Source organism: Pteropus medius, unplaced genomic scaffold (assembly GCF_902729225.1).
Source record: "Pteropus medius unplaced genomic scaffold, Ma_sr-lr_union100, whole genome shotgun sequence".
Classification (NCBI taxonomy): Eukaryota; Metazoa; Chordata; class Mammalia; order Chiroptera; family Pteropodidae; genus Pteropus; species Pteropus medius.
This window is the reverse complement of record NW_024349799.1, coordinates 12907621-12927046: the sequence shown is the minus strand read 5'-3', so window position 1 is coordinate 12927046 and position 19426 is coordinate 12907621. Positions and strand designations below refer to the sequence as shown.

General features: G+C 40.3%; 2 protein-coding genes and 1 pseudogene across 3 annotated transcripts in view; 2 read left to right on the top strand and 1 right to left on the bottom strand.

The window, feature by feature from the left end:
- SUPT6H (SPT6 homolog, histone chaperone and transcription elongation factor) overlaps window positions 1-9844 on the bottom strand; it is a 29407-nt gene extending 19563 nt beyond the window's left edge. The window contains exons 1-5 of one of the 2 annotated variants that reach the window (XM_039886104.1): window positions 9507-9844; window positions 4893-4968; window positions 1434-1565; window positions 325-483; window positions 148-224 (exon numbers count right to left, since the gene is read on the bottom strand). In XM_039886104.1, coding sequence (XP_039742038.1) covers window positions 148-224; window positions 325-483; window positions 1434-1542 — 345 coding nt within the window. In that variant the 5' untranslated portion in view covers window positions 1543-1565; window positions 4893-4968; window positions 9507-9844. The remainder of the gene's footprint in view (window positions 1-147; window positions 225-324; window positions 484-1433; window positions 1566-4892; window positions 4969-9506) is intronic. The other variant, XM_039886105.1, reaches the window with a different exon arrangement.
- Window positions 9845-19108, top strand: SDF2 (stromal cell derived factor 2). The gene is made up of 3 exons (XM_039886154.1): window positions 9845-10127; window positions 15564-15760; window positions 18188-19108. The coding sequence occupies exons 1-3, from the start codon at window positions 9977-9979 to the stop codon at window positions 18473-18475; spliced, it is 636 nt and encodes a 211-aa protein (XP_039742088.1). The 5' UTR covers window positions 9845-9976; the 3' UTR covers window positions 18476-19108.
- On the top strand, window positions 11342-15557 carry LOC120620970 (heterogeneous nuclear ribonucleoprotein R-like; annotated as a pseudogene).
- Window positions 19109-19426: the final 318 nt, after the last annotated feature.

Genomic DNA, 19426 nt, shown 5'->3' with positions numbered 1-19426 from the left:
AGGGCTCCCCAGCACAATGATACTGAGCAACTTTCTCTTCTCTGACATTCCCCAAACTGTCTAGATGTGCCTCCCTCTCCAGGAGTCGTTGAATTTCAAGGGCTTTTTCTTTCATATCCCGGGAAACGGAAAAAGAATGACACTTACCCCTCTTTTGACTTTGACACCTAAATTCTCCTCAATGAGGTCAAAATCATCATCTTCCAAGCGGTCATCAAAAGATGCTGGAAAAAACAAAGTGTTACCCATGGTGATGGGGAGGCCCCTTCTCCACTGCAAATTCCACCCCAGCCTCATCTGACTTGAGGAGAGACTATTACTCACTGCGTTTCCTCTTTTTGTGACCAACATCATCTTCTGAATCACCAGAGTCACTACCTTCATCCTCCTCCCCTTCATCTTCATCATCATCATCATTGATAAAGCCTTTCAAGTTGCCTTGCTCATCCTGATCATCTAGGTTTTCCTCCTCCTCCTCCTCATCTGGAAAATATGCATGTTTAAGGCATGGAGTTTGGGAAACAGGCTGGGAGTGGGGCCAGGCCACTTGCTTAACTCTGATTCTTTATCTGCTCTGAACTTAATGACCTAGGTGCCATGTTTACTCTTCTGCTTCATCTAAAGATGCAAAAACATGACTATTGACTTAGAGCAGAAGCATCTGGAAAGAACTATCTCTTTCATATATTCGCCATCTGTCTTTAGGCAAGATGTTTGGCTCTTTAAAATCATCACTTGAGGCTTTATAGCCACCAATAACCTTCATTTCTCTCTCAGTTTATAAATTCAGCAGCTCCATTCCTTCTTTCATCCATAAGTCTTTTGATAACACTTACATTTCCCTTTCTGATTTCACAGCCATTTCATGGTTTTATTCTGCTGATGACCCTAATGGTTTGGTTTGGCCAGAGAAATAGAAAACTAGGTACATAAATACCAACACTGTCTACAGCCATGCTACACTGAACAAGCCCGATCCTGTCTGATCTTGGAAGCTAAGTAGGGTCGGGCCTGGTTATACTTGGAAGGGAGACCACCTAGGAAGACCAGGTGCCATAGGCATAAAAATAAAAATAGGACAAGCTGATGTCTGCACTGTGAGATAAACCAAGGGTTGCTTCACCAAAAAAAAAAAAAAAAAAGGAATAAATACCAACACTGCCATGTCTCTAAAAGAGGGAGACATTACATACGTATTTATGGTTTACTGTCTGTCCCACTAAAGTAAATTCCGTAACAGCTGGATCTTTATTTTGTATTCTTAGTTCCAGGCACAGTGCCTGGCATATAGTGGACAGATGCTCAGTAAATATTTTCTATGGCTGAAAATTCTCAAGCTGGTACCTCATGTGTGATAACTTCTGTGCTTAGCCTGAGCAACTATCAAAAGCTTAGCAACAGTGAGAATAAGCTTGAGGCTGGGGCCTCCTCACCATCATCCTCCTCTTCCACAAATTTTTTGGTGACCCGGGGTACCACCTCGCCTTCATCATTGTACTCTTCCTCTGATTCTTCAGCCTCGCTTTCCACAAAATCAGACATTGCTGCAGCTTCTCACGGCCCACCTGAAGACGACCAGGGAAGGAAGGGAGATGGTGATTAAAAAAAATCAGACACATGATTTTACAGAGGGTCCTAAAACCTTTCCACAAGCATGCTTTTTGCCATGTGCCACTGCTCTGCCCACTCAATCATGTCCAGCTGGGGAGGAGAGAGTAAGAATCAGATGGCTCCATCTCTTCCATTTTTCATTCCTTCCAAGGTTGCTCCTCTCACATGTACCTTTAAAAAGATGATTATACTGGATTTCTTTATATATATCTACATACACTGTCTGGCTTCCCCGAAGAGTTTTATCTCATCATTTGGGGGCAGGAATGGGCAGATGAGGAAAGAAATTATTGTAGAGATAATCGCATTGATAGGGATATGGTTGTAGTGAGATTATACGACTTGATCATCAAGAAGTTTGAGAAATAGTAAGTGCCAACTTAATGACAAGCACTTTTATATACACTATGCCTGGCTATTGCAGAGACAAAAGGAAAATTCTTTTCAACAAATCAAACATTTTATGAACTTGAGCCCACCTGTGTGAGTACTGGTTGGGAGAATTTTACTGGAGAAGGGGCCTCTTTAGAAATATTAGAATCATAACTCTATTTTTACCATTTACTTGGATAGTAAAACAAAATAAATAAAGCAAACCACCACCTTGAAAGAGGCTTGTATGACCTACAAAATAAAAGCAACATAAATACAAAGATTGCTGAAATTAAGGTTCAAGATCAAATCCTGGTCCCATCATCTATCAGATCTGTAAACTTAACCAAATGACTGAATGTGTGTGAATATCAATTTCTTTATCTGGAAAACGGCAATAGCACTATCTACCTTGCAGGGTAGTTGAGAATATTATATGACACAAGGGAAAGAACATAGTTTACTGTTTCTGTAAATGTTAACTAAGTTTGAATTCGAATCCTGGGCCTAATTTTCCTTAGTATTCTGTAATTCTGTACCAACCAATCTCAATGTTGTCTTCAATTTCTCTGTTTTCAGATTTATCCAAAGCCTGGAAATGCAATGGAGAATGCCGGAACCAGAACATGGAGCTTCCTGGGCCTTGGGTAGGACTTCAAATACAAATCATAACATCGAGTATCCATTCTAGAATCCTGAAGCTAGCTGCTGAGTAACTCAGTATGACTCGTCATTCTGTCCTATAATGGTTCACTGTGCATGACTATTTTCCCCACTTAGATTATAAGTTTATGGAAATTAGAGGCCATATCCAATTGAAGGGCTAATAAAAACCCTGAAAACTTAAGTGGCAATATGAGAAGCATTACAAGATACTTAGTGATTCTTTACCAGATAAGCTGTATCTTTCTAGGTGCTCTGCACAAAATATGAACTGCTCCTTACTTGTTAAATATTTACTTTTTCATATTGTTGTCATCTTCCCAGTGGAAGCTGGCAATGGGAAGGGGGGGAAGAGGAATACCTGAAATGGTCTGAGCTCTAGCAGGAGTCTTAAAAAGCTGTATGTAGTTCTGTGGTGCTAATTCTTCAGAAAATTACCCTTACTGATCAACTGATACTGTAACTAATTAATTTAAGATTAACTGAGCTCAAGGAAATAAAACTGAAGGCACTGAGTTCTGGTGGAAAAGGAGGGACAATGATATGCTCTTATGTTCAGTTTTAGGCTGAGGTTTCAGATGCCATTCTTTTCAAACCTTAATGAATGCCTACCATGTAAAAACACTCTGCTAGGAGCTAGGGATTTGAAGGGAAACAAGATTATTCTCAAGGAGTGGACGTCTAGTAGGAGAGAGATGTGAAAATAAGGGCCATAACATAACTTTATGTATTATGACATATATATAGAACAGGCCCAGGATTAAAATAAATCTACAATACTCACATAAAACCAAGTAAAACTAATATAGGCCTTTCCTGAGTACTTTAAGACAGGGTCCCCAACCCCTGGTCCATGGACTGGTACTGATCTGTGACCTGTTAGGAACCAGGCCACACAGTAGGAGGTGACTGGCAGATGAGTGAGTGAAGCTTTATCTGTATTTGCAGTCGCTCCCCAGCGCTAGCATCACAGCCTCAGCTCCACCTCAGGTCAGACATTAGATTCTCATAGGAGCACCAGTCTCTGGTGCCAAAAAGGGTGAGGACCACTGCTTTAAGCAACTAAAAAAGAGTGCCCTGAGAAATAATATTTATCGCACACCTACCAAGTTCCAGACTTAATATCTATTTAATCCCTATACCGTCCTATGAGTTACAGCACACACACTTCTCTCTCCATTCAACAGAGGACAGACTGAGATGAAGTCACTTGTTTAACGTGACACAACTGCAAGTGCTGAGATCTGAGTTAAGGTCTATCTGACTCTAAAGTCACAGTTGTTTCTACTAGATCAGTAGTTCTCAATGTGATCTAGGGACCACACCCTCCTCAGGAGTGTACAGTGGAGTCTTCTGGAGCTTAATTAACATGTAGTACCACAACAGACTTGCAGAAGCAGTTATGAGAATTCAGCTGTATTCTACTAAGGCAGACAAAAAGATTTACAAACAAGCAAAGAAGTAAAACAACGCTCTTCTGACTACATTTTTTGTTTTGATGATTATAGTTGTTTTTCATTTATAGTTGTTTATTCACAAAAAGTATTATTTATGTTAAAATATAGTGGGCTTATTTTCTTACCAGCTTTAATGAGATATAATTGATATATAACACTGCATAAATTTAAGGTGAATGTGTTGATTTGATGATATACTTGTATACTCCTAAACGATTATGTTTTTGTAGTGGGATTATTATTCAAAATGAATATGAATCAGTTTTAATTTCTAATCCAATAATCAATATATATACACATATAAATCTCATAAATATCAATAGATTTAGCTCACATAAACAAAATGTCTTTAGAGTCTTAAATTATTTTTAAGAGTATAAAGGAGTCTTAAGCTCAAAAAGTTTGAGAGTCACTATATTATACCAATTGTATAGGCCCCTCAGGGTGGCAATATAGAAAGCCTTGGGGTTAGATTGATGCCCCTTTTCCCCCATTATCTGTATCCTCAAGGTCATACAGCTTGAATACTGCCAAAAGTGAGTATCTAAAATTTTGCCATTTAAATCTAGTGCTCTAATTTTAATTTTGACATTGCTCCCCCTCAGCCCTGAACTGAGTCATTAAAAATAGATTTGGTTACAGCAGCCCTCACATAGCTTGCTTGCTTTAATTAGGCTATCAGACCCACAAATTCAGCCATGTAAGGCTTCAGCATTTTCACATTAAATGCCAGCTCCTGCAGACCAGATGCCCTACAGCCTACTTAACAGAGAGAAACAGACAGCTTACCTGATGAAAATAACAGCTTTCTTCTGTCCCGGGGGCAGCTGGTACTCTGTGCTGCATGTAGTTTTCCTCCCATTCCCTAGGTTAGCAATAAAGTACATGCTGTGCTATAGCTGGGGAATGCCTCCAATCTAGCTCACAGCCAAGACTTCCAGCTAAAAGAGGTGTGCCAGAAGCAATCTTGACTTGCTTCAACTTGCAGGAGCTAGATGTACAGGGGGTGCTGCAGCAGCACTGCAGGCTGAGGTAGGCGAGCAGCAACTATTCCAGAACAAAAACACTACTTATTACTATATATATATATCTGAGATGAGCCTGATGTAGTTTGGATTTTGTATTTCGTACTTATGCTCTTGAATTTTCCCCATATTCAGACTGTAAGTTAAATTTGCTGCTGAAATAGGTCAACAAGCCGAGTGGGGTGGTGAAGGAAGGTTTCTCCAGGCAGAAGCACAGCTGCAGTACAAGATGTGGCTCAAAGGGAGAGGCTGGCAGTTACCATGACATTCTCTGGAAGAGGAATGGAGCTGGGATCACACTGTCACAGGGGAGGCCCTCAGCAGTCCCTCCCGTGGAACAAGATAACGTAGGAGGCAATTAAAAGGAGACCAGAGCAAAAGGAGATGTCTGTTAATTCCCTCCACTGGCAGCTTCAATTAACATTTAGTGTTGCTTTTTTAAAGGGTCAAGCTCTGTGCTAGGATTCAGTATCTAAAAATTAGTTAATTTATGCTTTTTACCCTGAAGTTCACAATCTATGTCAAAAAACTTATAAACTTGTAAATAAAGTATAATAAATGTTATATGATAGTTATATACCAGGATTATGAGAGCAATATGAAAAGGGAGGTCAGAGAATATCTCAGAAAAGGTGATGCCTGAGTCAAGAGGAGTTAAGGTAGTTTGATAAAAGGAAACATGAGCAAAGGCTGAGTTTGAAAGGGCCTAGTGGTCTTGGTCTGGGGAATAGCCCCAGAAGACTGGCGTGAAGTTTAAACTACAAGACATTCTGTATTTAATGAGCAAGGGCCTAGGACATTTCCAAAGATGTTCATGAGTGACTACACAACTTGGAATCCCAAAATGTAAAAGTTTAATAAATAAAAGTATGCAGAGTCCACTTAGGACAAGTTCTTTTAATTCTGGGATTCAGAATTCTTTGTTATGAAAAATCCTAATCATAGCAGGTCAAGATGTTAAAATACAGAAGAGGTTAATTTTACCTATAATCATTTTAACATGCATACACACCATATTTGTGAGAAACAACAATTTTAGAATCTTTTCACTATCAGGGTATAAAAAGCATTATTGTTAATAACAGCTAACGTAAGTAACTTAAAAATATTAGTTACCCCTACTTCTTTCTTTGGGGAATAAGGAAAGGGCAAAAGAGCAGAAACAACTGAAATATGTAACCAGATTCAGAATCCCTGCAACAAAAGGAGGAACAGTTACTGAGCCTTATACCACACATGCTAGGGAACATATAGAGTCGTTCCTGCTCTAGCACAGCGGTTGGCAAACTACAGAGGGTCAGAACTGCCACTGTAGCACATAAGCAGACACTGATAACATGTAATGAACGGGAATCACCTAAGTTGGCCTAGGAGCCTTAGTTTCATGACCCCTGATCTAGAAGTACACTGGACTTTGAAGAATTGATGACAAAGGTACCATGAGAGCCTGTAATAGAGGACTCTATCCTGGCTTTGAGGAAGTGACTTTAAATAAAGACTTTAAGAGTGAGGAGGAATTAGCTAAGTGGAGGAGCTGGCTCTTTTGGAGGTGGTTAGAGGAGTGGTGGTGTTGGAGAAGAGTGCTCCCAGCACCAGGTCCAGGATGCCTTGTGACAGGAACGGTGAAGGCTAGTTTGACTGGGGAGAGAAAGAAGAGTTCATGAGTTGAAAGTGAAGTCACAAAGATCTTGGTATGATAAGTTAAGATTTTGGACTCTATTTGAAAGGTGTTGGAAAGCCCCTGCAGGATTTTAAACAGAGAACTGACTTAATTTACTTACTAATTCAACAAATACTTATTTATTAAGTGCCTACTACATGCCAGGCATGTACAAGATACCTGTATACCTCTAGGATACCTGTATTCCACAAACAAGTAATACAGACCTTGTTACAAGTGCTAGGAAGCAAACACCCTCACCTCTGAGAGGGTGAGTTTAGGTTGAGCTATCAAGAATGGGTAGGATGTGGTATGCAAAGCCAGGTGAAGAGGTTCCTTGTAGAAAAGGTGAGGAAGAACTTGGCATATAGTAGATGTCCTAAAGCCAGTGTGACTAGAGAATGGTGAATGTGAGAGGGAGGGGCTTGCTTAAGTGGGGCTATGAAGTCTGAGGAAAGCCACTGGAAAGTTTTAAACAGGGAAATGACATGACCTGACCTGACCTGATCCTGCTATGTAGAAAACAGACCAGATGGGCATTTGGGTGGGAGCAGGGAAAACTAAGGATACCACTGTGGTAGCCCAGGCAAAAGATGATGGTGGCTTGGAACAGGGTGGTAGCAATGAAGGTGGAAAAGAATAGAAGACAGATTTGAAATATATTTTGGAAGTAGAAGTGACAGTACTAAAAGACTTGGGGATGGGGACACTGAGGGAGAAGGATCCAAGACGATTCTCCGAGGTCTGGCTTTTGTAATCATGTGGATGAGTACTACTCAGTGAGATAAGGAAGACCAGGTTTGGAAAAACAGGAAAACCAAAAATTTTTTTGTTAGGTTTTGGATATCTAAGAGGCATCTAAATAAATGCAGCTATTACACAGGCATTCTGTGCACGATTCTTGAACACAGGAGAGGGCTAGGCTAGAGATTTAAATTTGGGAGTTGCCAGCTTTCAGATGGTAATTAAAGTCACCAGATTGAACCACCTAAAGGAAGTATGCAGAGAACCCAGGATTAAACTATAAAGAAAATCTAACACTTATAGACTAAGCAGAGAGCAAAAGCAGCTAGCAAAGAGACTGAGGAGCAGCCAGAGAAATGGAGAAAATCCATAGTGAAGTGTCAAACGAAGCCAAGAAAAGAAGGTTTCAAGAAAGAAGTAGACTGTGTTGAATATTCCAGACACTGAGGAAGATGAAAACAAAGGATCCATGGGATTTGGAAATACAGAAGTGACTGGTGACCTTGATAAGAGCACTTTCTATGGAGTAGTCAGAAGAGAAACCAGACTGGTGTAGGCTGAAGAATGAATAAAAGCCGAGAAAGTTGACACATGTAGAAATTGGCCTATGAAGGGAAGTTAAAAAGTAAGATGGCAGTTGGGAGGCGGATGAGAAGGATACCCGAATATAATTTGTATGTTGACAAGAAGAGATTTTTATACAGAGGTAGGATTTGGTGACTGATTTTATTGGGGAACAATCGAGAGGAAAAATCCAAGGATTATACACTGAATTCTGACTGTGGTGCCATTACTGAGACCAAGAAGCAAGGGCAAATTTATTTGCCTCCAAAGACCATACGTTTCCACCATACAGGGTAGGTAGGCTTCCTTACTTGTGAAAGTCTACTGAGGGAGAACTGTAAAATGTGGCTGAGCCTCTCTCTCTAGACAGCAGCACTTCCTGATGTGATTAATCTCTTGATGAGGTTTAAACCTCTTAGGGAATAACAATACTATGCTAATGTAATCTAGAAGCCAGATAAACCAACTGAATAAGAATGGACTTGTATTGGCTAAAAGGACACAGTTATGGAAAAAGATCTCTAAATCAGAGCTGATGGGGAAGCAACCATACTTTTGTAATTAATACAACGAAGATTTAAAAACCGAAGATTTAAAAACCGGTAACTTTCAGATAAACAGTGGAACTAATCCTTCCTCACCCGGAGGAAGTTAACTGATTTCAAAGTGTTTATGCCTTCCAAATTCATTGTTACCAGCGGTGTTAATATTCCCTTACTATTTAATATGACAGTGAATTTCCATGGCCACATTTTGGAGAGCTTAGGCCTCCTCTTAAAGAAAAATTAGGATCAGTTCTTGCAACAAACAAGAGAAATGAACTGGTTCAACGGAGTGCCTAGAGAGAAAGACAGAAACTGAAAGGAAATAAAGTTTTGACTTAATAGCCCATTCTGATGTTTGTGGTAGGCGTTTGTGGATGCGGCCATCTACAAAAAGTTCTAATTTTATTATACAACAATGGGAAAAAAATAATGGAATTTGGCATAGCCCTCTAGCCTCATGGCCGAGCTGCTGAAAGGTCCATAGGTAGCACATCTCCAGAACAAACAACTCAATCACCTGATCCTGACTCAGAAGCCCCAGGTCCCTTCCATTTCCAATCCATTCGCGTGGCCCAGTTTTCAGAAGCTGCGACAGAAGGACAGGACCACAGGATGCCTGTTGATACAACAGGCCGCCCAATTCACGGATTCCGGGTGGCACAGGGTTCGGAAAAGCCTTGAGACTCTGAGCAACTACCCTACTTTCCTCCTCCTTCTCCTTCATAGAGCGGGTAAGGCCAGGAGCTCCCCTTCTTCCCGCATACGACTCTCCACAGCCTCTTCCCTTACGGGAACAGGCCCTAGGAGCCTGATTCCCCACTTGACCCATTCGCGGAGCGCACTTTCCAGTCCGAACTTTACCTACCTGAAGCCCGCCGCTTCTCCGGTGCGCTAAGCCCCCACCGAGGAAAATGGAGTCGTCGAACCGAGACTGGGAAAGGATAGTACGGACCCACCGCACGGCCCCTCCGCCGCCACCGCCGCCGCTGCTGCTGCGTCAACGTGCTACGTCACTTCCGGCTCTCTGTCACTGGGAGTGGGAGGGCCATTTCTTGCTACCTTCTTCCACTCGGCTGTTGGGACTTCGCCCAGGGGCCGCGAAAACTGGCAGAAGTGGTTCAGGAAGGTAGCTGTCAGAACAGAGCCCGGAACAGAGCGAGCAGATCGGCAGCAACTAGGCCTACTGGGTTCCTAAGGTCGCTCTACCCAAAGAAACCATAAAGACCAGACTAGGGCTTTTTCATTTCCTCCTCTGTGTGGTTCCGCCTGCAGCTTCCGGTTCCGGGAAGGGGCAGAGTTTTCTTCGAAGATTAGGGGCTTCGCTGCACAGCCAGGATGGCTGTGGTATCGCTACTGTTATTCGGGGGTTTGTGGAGTGCTGTGGGAGCGTCCAATCTGGCTGTCGTTACATGTGGTTCTGTGGTGAAGCTACTCAATACGCGCCATAACGTGCGACTGCACTCTCACGACGTGCGCTATGGGTCAGGTACTGCTAACCGGGATCGGGTGGGCTGAGTAGACCGGATAGACTCCGGAGGGGGCGGGGCCTAGAGAAAATCAGAGGGGCGTGGTCTGGGAAGGTTAGGGAAGCCCCTGGGAGGTTCTTGAGATCTGGAGGTGGGGAGTCGGAGAATTGAGTTGTTCTAAGGCATCTTAATACCAGCTTCTAACTGGTCAGCTACGTGCCAGGTACATGCATTACATACATACTTTTTTAGATTTATAACATTCTTACTAGGTAGAGACTATTGCTATCCTCATTTTACAGATGAAGGAATAAGTCGCATGCCAAAGCCTTGCAGCTGGTGAATAATAGACGGGATTCCACCCAAATCTGTGCAAATTCAAAGCCTGCTTTCAGCTACTACCGGCTGGCACTGCTTAGAGTGTGTGAGAGACAGACATGTAGAAAATTAAAGTGCTGTTATCTCTGAAGGCTTGAACTCCAAAAGCTCACTCTTTTTAATACGACCCTCTGTTTTAGCTCTTTTGCTTCTTACACTTGCTCTTCAACTCTTTTCCTGTAGCTTCTTTTTACTCAAAACTTACCCTTCTTGTAAAGAATTTAAACTAAAACACTCTGGAATTGGAGAGGAAACTTTTGAGAATTATTTTATCGTATGAAATTAAAATGTTTAGTATGTGGGTTCATTTATAATTCAGCAATTATTTATGGGTCCATTCAGTATAGATTAATGAGCTCCTATGTGCCTGATATTGTTCTGGATACAGATGATGTGGTGGTCAGTCAGCAAGTTACAAGAAGACAAAAAGAGAGAAAATTAAGATGTAAGAGGCATCTAAGATGACCACTGGATTTCTATCTTGGATGACTGATAATGCTAATAGCTGAGAGGAAGGAGTTCTCTCTACTAGTCTGTGGTTCAGGATTCTCAAAACCTGTCTGACCAGTTAGACTGAGAAAGGAACTGAGTTATCATTGTTGGGATGTCTTAATAACCCTAGCAACCATTCAGCGAATACCTACTATGTGTCTAGCTTATTACTTTTTAATTCGATCTAGTTTCCTACTTTGGATCTACCAAATCAGAATGTGGGTGGAAAGAGTCCCGCCAGTAGGAATCTGTAGGTTTAAAAGGTTCTTCAGGTGCACTTGATGGGTAGCCAGATTTGAGAACCAGGTTCAGTCTGGAGCTCAGAAGAGAGATCTGTGCTGAGCCTGAGATAACAGAGGTAAGTACAGACGGTCCCTGACTTAAAGTTTTTAGACTTTATGATGCTGAAAAAACAATACGCATTCAGTAGAAACCAGCTAGGTTAAGCTATGGTTTTTGGTAGGTTAGGTGTATTAACTGTAAGTCGAGGAGCATCTGTTCAACATCATTGAACAGGTGGTAGTTGAAGATGTGGTAGAGTAAATGAGATTGCCCAGGATGAACTGTGGTTCTCAACCTTGTGTCAGTTTGAATCACTTGAAAAACTTGTTAAAGCATTTATAAATGCTTTTGTCTTGACTCCCAAGAAGTATTTAAAAATGGGTAAGGGCCAGGGATAGAACTCTGGGTAATCTCAAGGTTTAAGGGTGAGAGGGGAAATGGAGGGTTTAATAGAGAATGAAAAAGTAGGAGACAGAAAGTATTAGACCATGATTTAGTGAAGCATGGCAGTGAGGGCCAAGAGAACTGTAAGGCAGTAACCAAAAGTAAGGAGGAAGGTTTGGTTTGGGTTTTTTTTTTTTTGAGATGTAAAAAACTGTTATGAGCTGAGAGAAAGAAGCCATAGAACTGGTAGTTTATCTACATTCACTCACATAACTGTGGTACATGACATAATGTGTTAAGTGGTAAAAAGGAAGTATCATTAAAAGGCTGTGGTCAGGTGGGGCCAATGGACTGAAGGCAAAAGTAGGAGGAATAGGTAAGATGACCTGAGGATAGTGTCTGGGAGATATGGAGTGCCTTCAAAGAATTGTGTAGTGAATGAGGCCTATGGAAAATAATATCCCTGGCATTTATATGAGAGAGTGGTCTATTTGGGGGAACTTGACAGAAAAGAGAGCTTTGAGGGGGTCAGGTGGGGGGATCGTGTTTCTGTCCATGAGGAGGGGAAGGGGGTGGCACCCACACCATTTTCTAGTCATTTTCAAAACGCCTCTCACCGATTCTCAAGGTCAGGCTGTCGGCTCCTGCTTTGCCCCATATTGGTAGCTTATGTCGATCCTGATGAAAGAGCAATTAATGCTCTCAGAGAATTTAATGAAGAAGGAGCTCTGTCTATACTACAACAGTTCAAGGAAAGTGACTGTTCAGAACAAAGGGACCTGATGAAGCAAAGATCAAGGCCTTGCTCTAGAGGACTGGTTATACTCTGGATGTAACCACAAGATAGTGGAAGTGTGGTGGTTCTCCCCACCAGACAGTTTGTATTCTGGCATGCAACCTGGAATTAGAACAGAATCATCTTATGGGAGGGCAGCAGAAATTACATTCTTCCAAGAGAAATGACAAAAAAACAGAGGAGCTGGTTGACAACAGTCTTTGTGGGTAAAATACTAAGAGATATATATGAGGGTGAGTTGGTGCCCCTTTTTGAAAAGACTGGTCCCATTTGGGATCTACATTTTATGATGTATTCATTGCCTGGTCAGAACAGAGAGAATGCATCTATCACCTGTGGAAAGGAAGCTGCACAGGAAGCTGTTAAACTGTGTGACAGCTATGAAATTCACCCTGGTAAACATCTTGGAGTGTGCATTTCTGTGGCAAACAACAGGCTTTTTGTTGGATCATTTCCGAAGACTAAAGAAAACATTCTGGAAGAATTCAGTAAAGTCACAGAGGGTTTGGTGGATATTATTCTCTATAATCAGCCCAATGACAAAAAGAAGAAAAGGAAGTTCTGCTTCCTTGAATATGAGGATCACAAGTCAGCAGCACAAGCCAGGTACTGCCTGATGAGTAGAAAAGTAAAAATATGGGGAAATGTAGTTACAGTTGAATGGGCTGACCCTGTGGAAGAGCTGTATCTAAAAGTTATGGCTAAGGTGAAAGCTTTATTTGTGCTGTGAGAAACTTGCCTACAATGACAGAAGAAATACTGGAAAAGTCGCTTTCTGAATTTGGAAAACTTGAAAGAATAAAGAAGTTGGAAGATTATACATTTGTTCATTTTGAAGACAGAGGAGCAGCTGTTAAGGCCATGGATGAAAGGAATGGCAAAGAAATAGAAGAGGAAGAAATTGAAATAGTCTTAGCCAAGCCACCAGACAAAAGGAAAGAGCACCAACCTGCTAGACAGGACCTCCAGAAGCACTATGTATAAAGATTATTACTATCACCCTCCTCCTCGCATGCCACCTCCAATTTGAAGTCGGGGTCATGGTTGAGGGAGAGGTGCATATAGCTATGCTCCCGAATACTATGGCAATGAAGATTGCTATGACGATTACTATGATTATGATTATCACAACTATCATGAAGGGTATGACGATCTCTACTACGGCTATGATGATGGCTATGCAGTAAGAGGAAGGGGAGGACGAAAGGAAGATGAGGTGCTCTACCATCACCAAGGGGGTAGGGAGCACCACCTCCAAGAGGTAGAGGTGGCTATTCACAGAGAGGGGCACGTTTGGGACCACCAAGAGGCTCTAGGAGTAGCAGAGGGGTCCTGCACAATGAGAGGCTGTCGTTCCAGCGGAGCTCAGGGCAATCATGGGGGCAATGTAGGAGGCAAGAGAAAGGCAGATGGGTACAACCAGACCATCTGCCTTTCTCTTGATTCCAAGTGCTGTCAGACCAACAACCAACAGAACTGGAGTTCCCAACCCATTGCACAGCAGTCACTTCAGCAAGGTGGTGACTGTTCTGGTAACTATAGTTACAATAATGACAACCAGGAATTTTTTTCAGGATACTTACGGGCAACAGTGAAAATAGACAAGCGAGGGCTTGAAATGATATTGGCAAGATACAAATGGCTCTAGATCTACATTCTTCAAAAAAAAAATTGGCTTAACTGTTTCATCTTTAAGTAGCAATTTGCTGCCATTTGTATTGGGCTGAAGAAATCACTATTGTATATATCTTCAAGTCTTTTTGTTTTTTTTCTTCTTTTCATAAATGCTCTTGGACATTACTGGGCTTGCAGAGTTCCCTTATTCTGGGGGTTACAATACTTTCATTGTTTCAGGCTTCATTTTAACTTCAAAACAAGCTGAGCACACTGTTAAATCATGATTTTGCAGAACCTTTGGTTTTGGACAGTTTCATTTTTTGGATTTGAGATAGATTACATAAGAGTGTGGAGGATGCTGTAAATAAAAATACAAGCTAGTGCTTTGTCTTAGTAGTTTTAAGAAAGCAAACAAATTTAAGTTTTCTTATATTAAAAATAACCTACGATTATATGTCTTACATTTCTAGAACTAGGTTAACTGTGTTTTAAAATTGTTATAACTTCACACTTTTTGAAATCTGCCCTACAAAATTTATTTGGCTTAAATGTCAAAGCCATGACAATTTGTTCCAATTTCTTGTTCATGTAAGATTTCAGTAAAACTCAAAAATCTATTTAAAAAAAGAAAGCTTTGTGAGAGGCCGTGTGGTAGAGTGGTTAAAAATGTGAATAATAGAGTCAGGCCACCCCGATTCAAATCCCAGCACAGTCTTTTGGAATTGAGTGACCTTGAGCATACTATTCAGCCATTCTAACACTGCTTTCTAATATGCACCTCAGAGAAAAGATGCATGTATTAAATGAGATTATTCAGGCAAAAGGCTTGGGTTAGTGTCTGATGCCTCATAAGTGCTTAGTACACATTAGGTAGCTAGCAATTATTTTTTTTAAGTCTGTAGCTACAGACTTAACCCAGTACTTTTTACCTTGCAGAATTATACCACTTTAGGCAGTATTAACCAAATTTAAATGACTTAAGAATACTTCTATAATATATTGGTACATCACTAACAGAAATTCAGGAGCTGTAATGGCTGCTTGTATTAAAGATGACAGCAAAAACTGGTCTCATTTTAATTGCGAAATGTGATTTTTTAAATTATAATACATAGTAAACATTGAATAAATATTACTGAACATGTTAAAATTATGTGATTAGACATCTGACATATACTCGATGTTGTCCAGGCTAACAGATACAAGTACATGCTGCCTGTGCTTCAAAAAAACACGTGTGGTCATTTATTTAGTGCCCTTTCGATGCAAATTCATGGAATTTTCTGATATGATACACTCTTAAATATAACTTCATACAATAACTAATACTATGTAAATATATTTAGTATTTCTCATATATATTTTAATGTTGTAGAAGAAAAGAAAATACCAAGTATAGGGTTTCATCCTCACTCCTCCAAGCCTCTTTTATGTCATGGGGCACAATATTGGCCAGAGGAAAGAGGGAGGTCTGGTTGAACTCACACTTTTTTTTTTTCTATTGCAGGCAGTGGGCAGCAGTCAGTGACAGGTGTAACCTCTGTGGATGACAGCAATAGTTACTGGAGGATACGGGGGAAGACAGCCACAGTGTGTGAGAGGGGAACCCCTGTCAGATGTGGCCAGCCCATCCGGTTGACACATGTCAACACTGGCCGAAACCTCCATAGTCACCATTTCACCTCACCTCTTTCTGGAAACCAGGTGAGTTGGCATCCCGTGGATCACTACTGCTCTGTGCTTTTATTCAGTTGAGTTGTTTGAAATCATGGTTCTTAGCTCTTTCTTTTCCAGGTGTAGATGTTCTCTTTTGTGCAGACCTGGAGAATTGGCTCTGACTCATAAGTGAAAAAAATTGTTTCTGGTCAAAATGGAGGCTTTACATCTACATCAAATGAAGAAATAAGGAGGAAAGACAGAATAGGTGTAAGTTAGCATAGCATAAGTTACCCTGATATTGTAACTTATTATAGCATAAGTTACAATAAAGAAACCCAATGTTTTCCGAACTTGGAATAAAAATTATTCTGTTTTTCAATGATGCCAATTGACCCCATTAGGAAAATGAATTAGGTAATGAGCCACTTTTTGAACTTTTGGAGGGTGTGGGATCCCTTAATGACTTCTTCCCTCCCACTTTGCACATAGTTTTCCCTATTAACATCTTATATTAGTATGGTAAATTTGCTATAGTTCATAAAGCAATATTGATACATTATTACCAACTAAAGTCTTTAAATTATCCCAATTTCTTTAGTTTTTACCTACTGTCCTTTTTCTGTTCCGGGATTCTCTCCAGAATACCACATTATATTTAGTTGTCATGTCTCCTTAAGCTCCTTTTGGCTGTGACAGTTCTCAGATTCTTCTTGTTTTTGATGACCTTGACATTTTTGAGGATTGCTGGTCAGATATATTATAGGGTGCTCCTCTGTTGGAATTTGATTTTTTTTTTTCATGATTAGACCAGATTTATAAAGATTTTTGGGAGGAAGATCACAGAGATAAAGGGCCATTTTCATCAATTGTACCAAGGATACATACTATCTACATAATTTATGACTATTGATACTGATTAGTTGGCTGAAGTAGTGTTTGTCAGGTTTCTCAGGTAAAGTTATTCCCTACATTTTTGTCCTTTCCATACTGTGCTTTGGAAAGAAGTCACTTTGCACAGCCCATACTGAAAAAATGGAGAATTATGCTCCCCCTCCTTGAAGATGGAGTACTACATGATTTATTTGGAATTTTTCTGCATGGGAGATTTATCTCTTCTCTATTTATTTATTCAATCATTTATATCAGTATGGACTCATGGATGTTTATTTTATACTTTGAGTTATAATTTAGTACCACTGTCTTTATTTAGTTACTCAAATTGTTCCAACTTTTGCTCTTGGGAGCTCTTTCAGTTGTCTCCCCTTCTCCATTGGACATAGTGCTATCAGTGTATTTGTGTGTTGGTATGTTTTAACACTTCCTTACTTTCTGGCACTAAAAGATATTCCAGGTTCATCTTGTGTATTTCTTGCCCCAGTCCTAGAAGCAACTATTTCTCCAAGGAGCCCTGCTTTCTTTTATTGGAAAGTGGTATTGGAAACCAAGATCTGGGCCCTACATGAGCTTGTTGCTCCTGGGGTGTTGTTTCTTTTAGGCCCTCTCACCTGACAGAAGAAAGAAATATGTATGTAAACAAATATATACGTATCTATAAATGTTTATATGTGTAACTGTATGTATCTATATTAAGTTAAACATGAGTTTTAGTAATATCTCCAACTCTAGTCCATTACCACAGAGATTGTCTAGCCTCCTCCCTTTGCTTATTTGTAAATCCCACTCTAGCAGTGAGATACCTGGCTCCACTGTCATCTGTTTATTTCCTTGTTCAATTCTAGTATACAAATATAGTAGTAGAATTGTTAATTTTGTGCCATTTCTTTTGCCTTTAGTCTTGCATACTGTTTTCAAATGACTGTTTTTATCATTTAAAATTATATAGCTATTGTGTAATTACATTATGTATTTCTGAAATAATCAGTAACTTTTTATTATGATAGGAACTCTGAATATTTGGCCTTAAGGGGAATGGGAGAAGAAGAGGAGTGGAAGATATAATCTGCTAGAACTTGCTCAATTAATATGTTTTATTTTATTTAATTCTCATAGTTTTTCAGTAAGGTGATATGTCATCATTTTATAGAGGAAAAAATGAAGGCTCAAAGGAGTTACATAGGAAGGGATAGAGTTGAGAGTCAAGGTCTGCTTGTGTCCAGAGCCCATCCCCTTTCCAACTTGTGTTTCTCACCAGGTCACTTAAAATCTAGTTAAGGGAATGAGGCTGGAGTGTTTAAAGTCAAATAAGAGTTATAAAGTATTTTAAGACTATAATAGAAAATATTAGGCAAATAAAGGGTTACTTGCAAAACAAGTGTTTGGACCATAATCTGAAGGCAACTGATTTTATATCTTTTTATCTTTTTTCCAGTTTAAATTATTTAATTATTTTTAAACAATACTCGGCCTCTCATTTTTCTTTTGGGTGGTTTTATTTTGCTTCCCATCACCTCCCTCCCCTTTCCAAGCCTATGTGTCAGCCATGCTAATATTGCTACCATCTTTGTCTTCCAGGAAGTGAGTGCTTTTGGTGAAGAAGGTGAAGGCGACTATCTTGATGACTGGACAGTGCTCTGTAATGGGCCCTACTGGGTGAGGGATGGTGAGGTGCGTTTCAAGCATTCTTCCACCGAGGTTCTGCTGTCTGTTACAGGAGAACAATATGGTCGACCTATCAGTGGGCAAAAAGAGGTACATGGCATGGCCCAGCCAAGCCAGAACAACTATTGGAAAGCCATGGAAGGCATCTTCATGAAGCCCAGTGAGTTGTTGAAGGCAGAAGCTCACCATGCTGAGCTATGAGTCTAGAGGCTGTAAGCTACTGTCACCACACAGTGTTCATAGACATCTGCTGCTGCTTCGGCCTGGGATCCCTGCCACAGGTTCCCTGGGCATTGGCCGTGTCACCACTGAGATGAAGATGCATGACAGAAGACAGTGGCTGTGTTTGGAAGCTTCAGCCTGTCACACTTGAATTGGTTGTTTTCCCAGACTTGGGTCAGTTCTTTCTGATACAAGACTTGTTGGTGAAGGAGTAGAAGCTTTTTATTCATATTGATGAGACAGAAACTGAGGAAGACATCCCTCCTAGCTAGAAAATTTTTGCTCTTCAGAAGCTTGGCATTATGGATTATTAATATGTATGACGTTTTCCCTGCTTTCTTTCTCCAAAATGATAAAAAACAAAAAAAAATTTGTTAGTCACTATGTTGTCATTTATTTGATGTGCTAGTTCAAGGTCTGATTAATCCTTGAGTCCTGAGAGTCATTGCTATCATTCTTTTGAGATGCTGGGAACCTTTAGTGTGGGTCATTTCGACAGCCTTACTTGCATCCAATTTTTTTCTCTCTTTGCTTTCACTTCTCTCCCATCTTTACTAATTACAGCTAAAGACTCTCAAAAAATACAGCTTAATAAATAGCCAATGAAATGTTTTACTTAATCTGTTTCTGCAGTTGAGAGAAAGGGATAGGAATAGAAAGAGGAACCTACATTTATTCACTGTCTGCTAATTACTAGGCACCATAGTGCAGATCTTAAATCATTTAATCTTCACAGATATGGGATAGATAACTAGTTTTACCAATACTGCCCAAATTCTTAAAGCTAGTACGTAATTTGAGAATGGGAATCCAGCGGTGTCTGGCACATTTTTTTTTTTTACTACACTACAATTGTGTTTAGCTCTTGGAAGATAACTACTCTTTTTGGACAAATGTGATATCTTTCTCTGAAAAGGTGGGTAGAAAACT

What these genes read in the sequence shown, in the direction of transcription:
- SDF2 (XM_039886154.1), top strand. Translation starts at nt 9,977, where the DNA reads ATGGCTGTGGTATCGCTACTGTTATTCGGGGGTTTGTGGAGTGCTGTG. An exon ending in CGACGTGCGCTATGGGTCAG is followed by an intron (nt 10,128 to 15,563) that starts GTACTGCTAACC and finishes TTTCTATTGCAG; the next exon opens with GCAGTGGGCAGCAGTCAGTG. An exon ending in CACCTCTTTCTGGAAACCAG is followed by an intron (nt 15,761 to 18,187) that starts GTGAGTTGGCAT and finishes TTTGTCTTCCAG; the next exon opens with GAAGTGAGTGCTTTTGGTGA.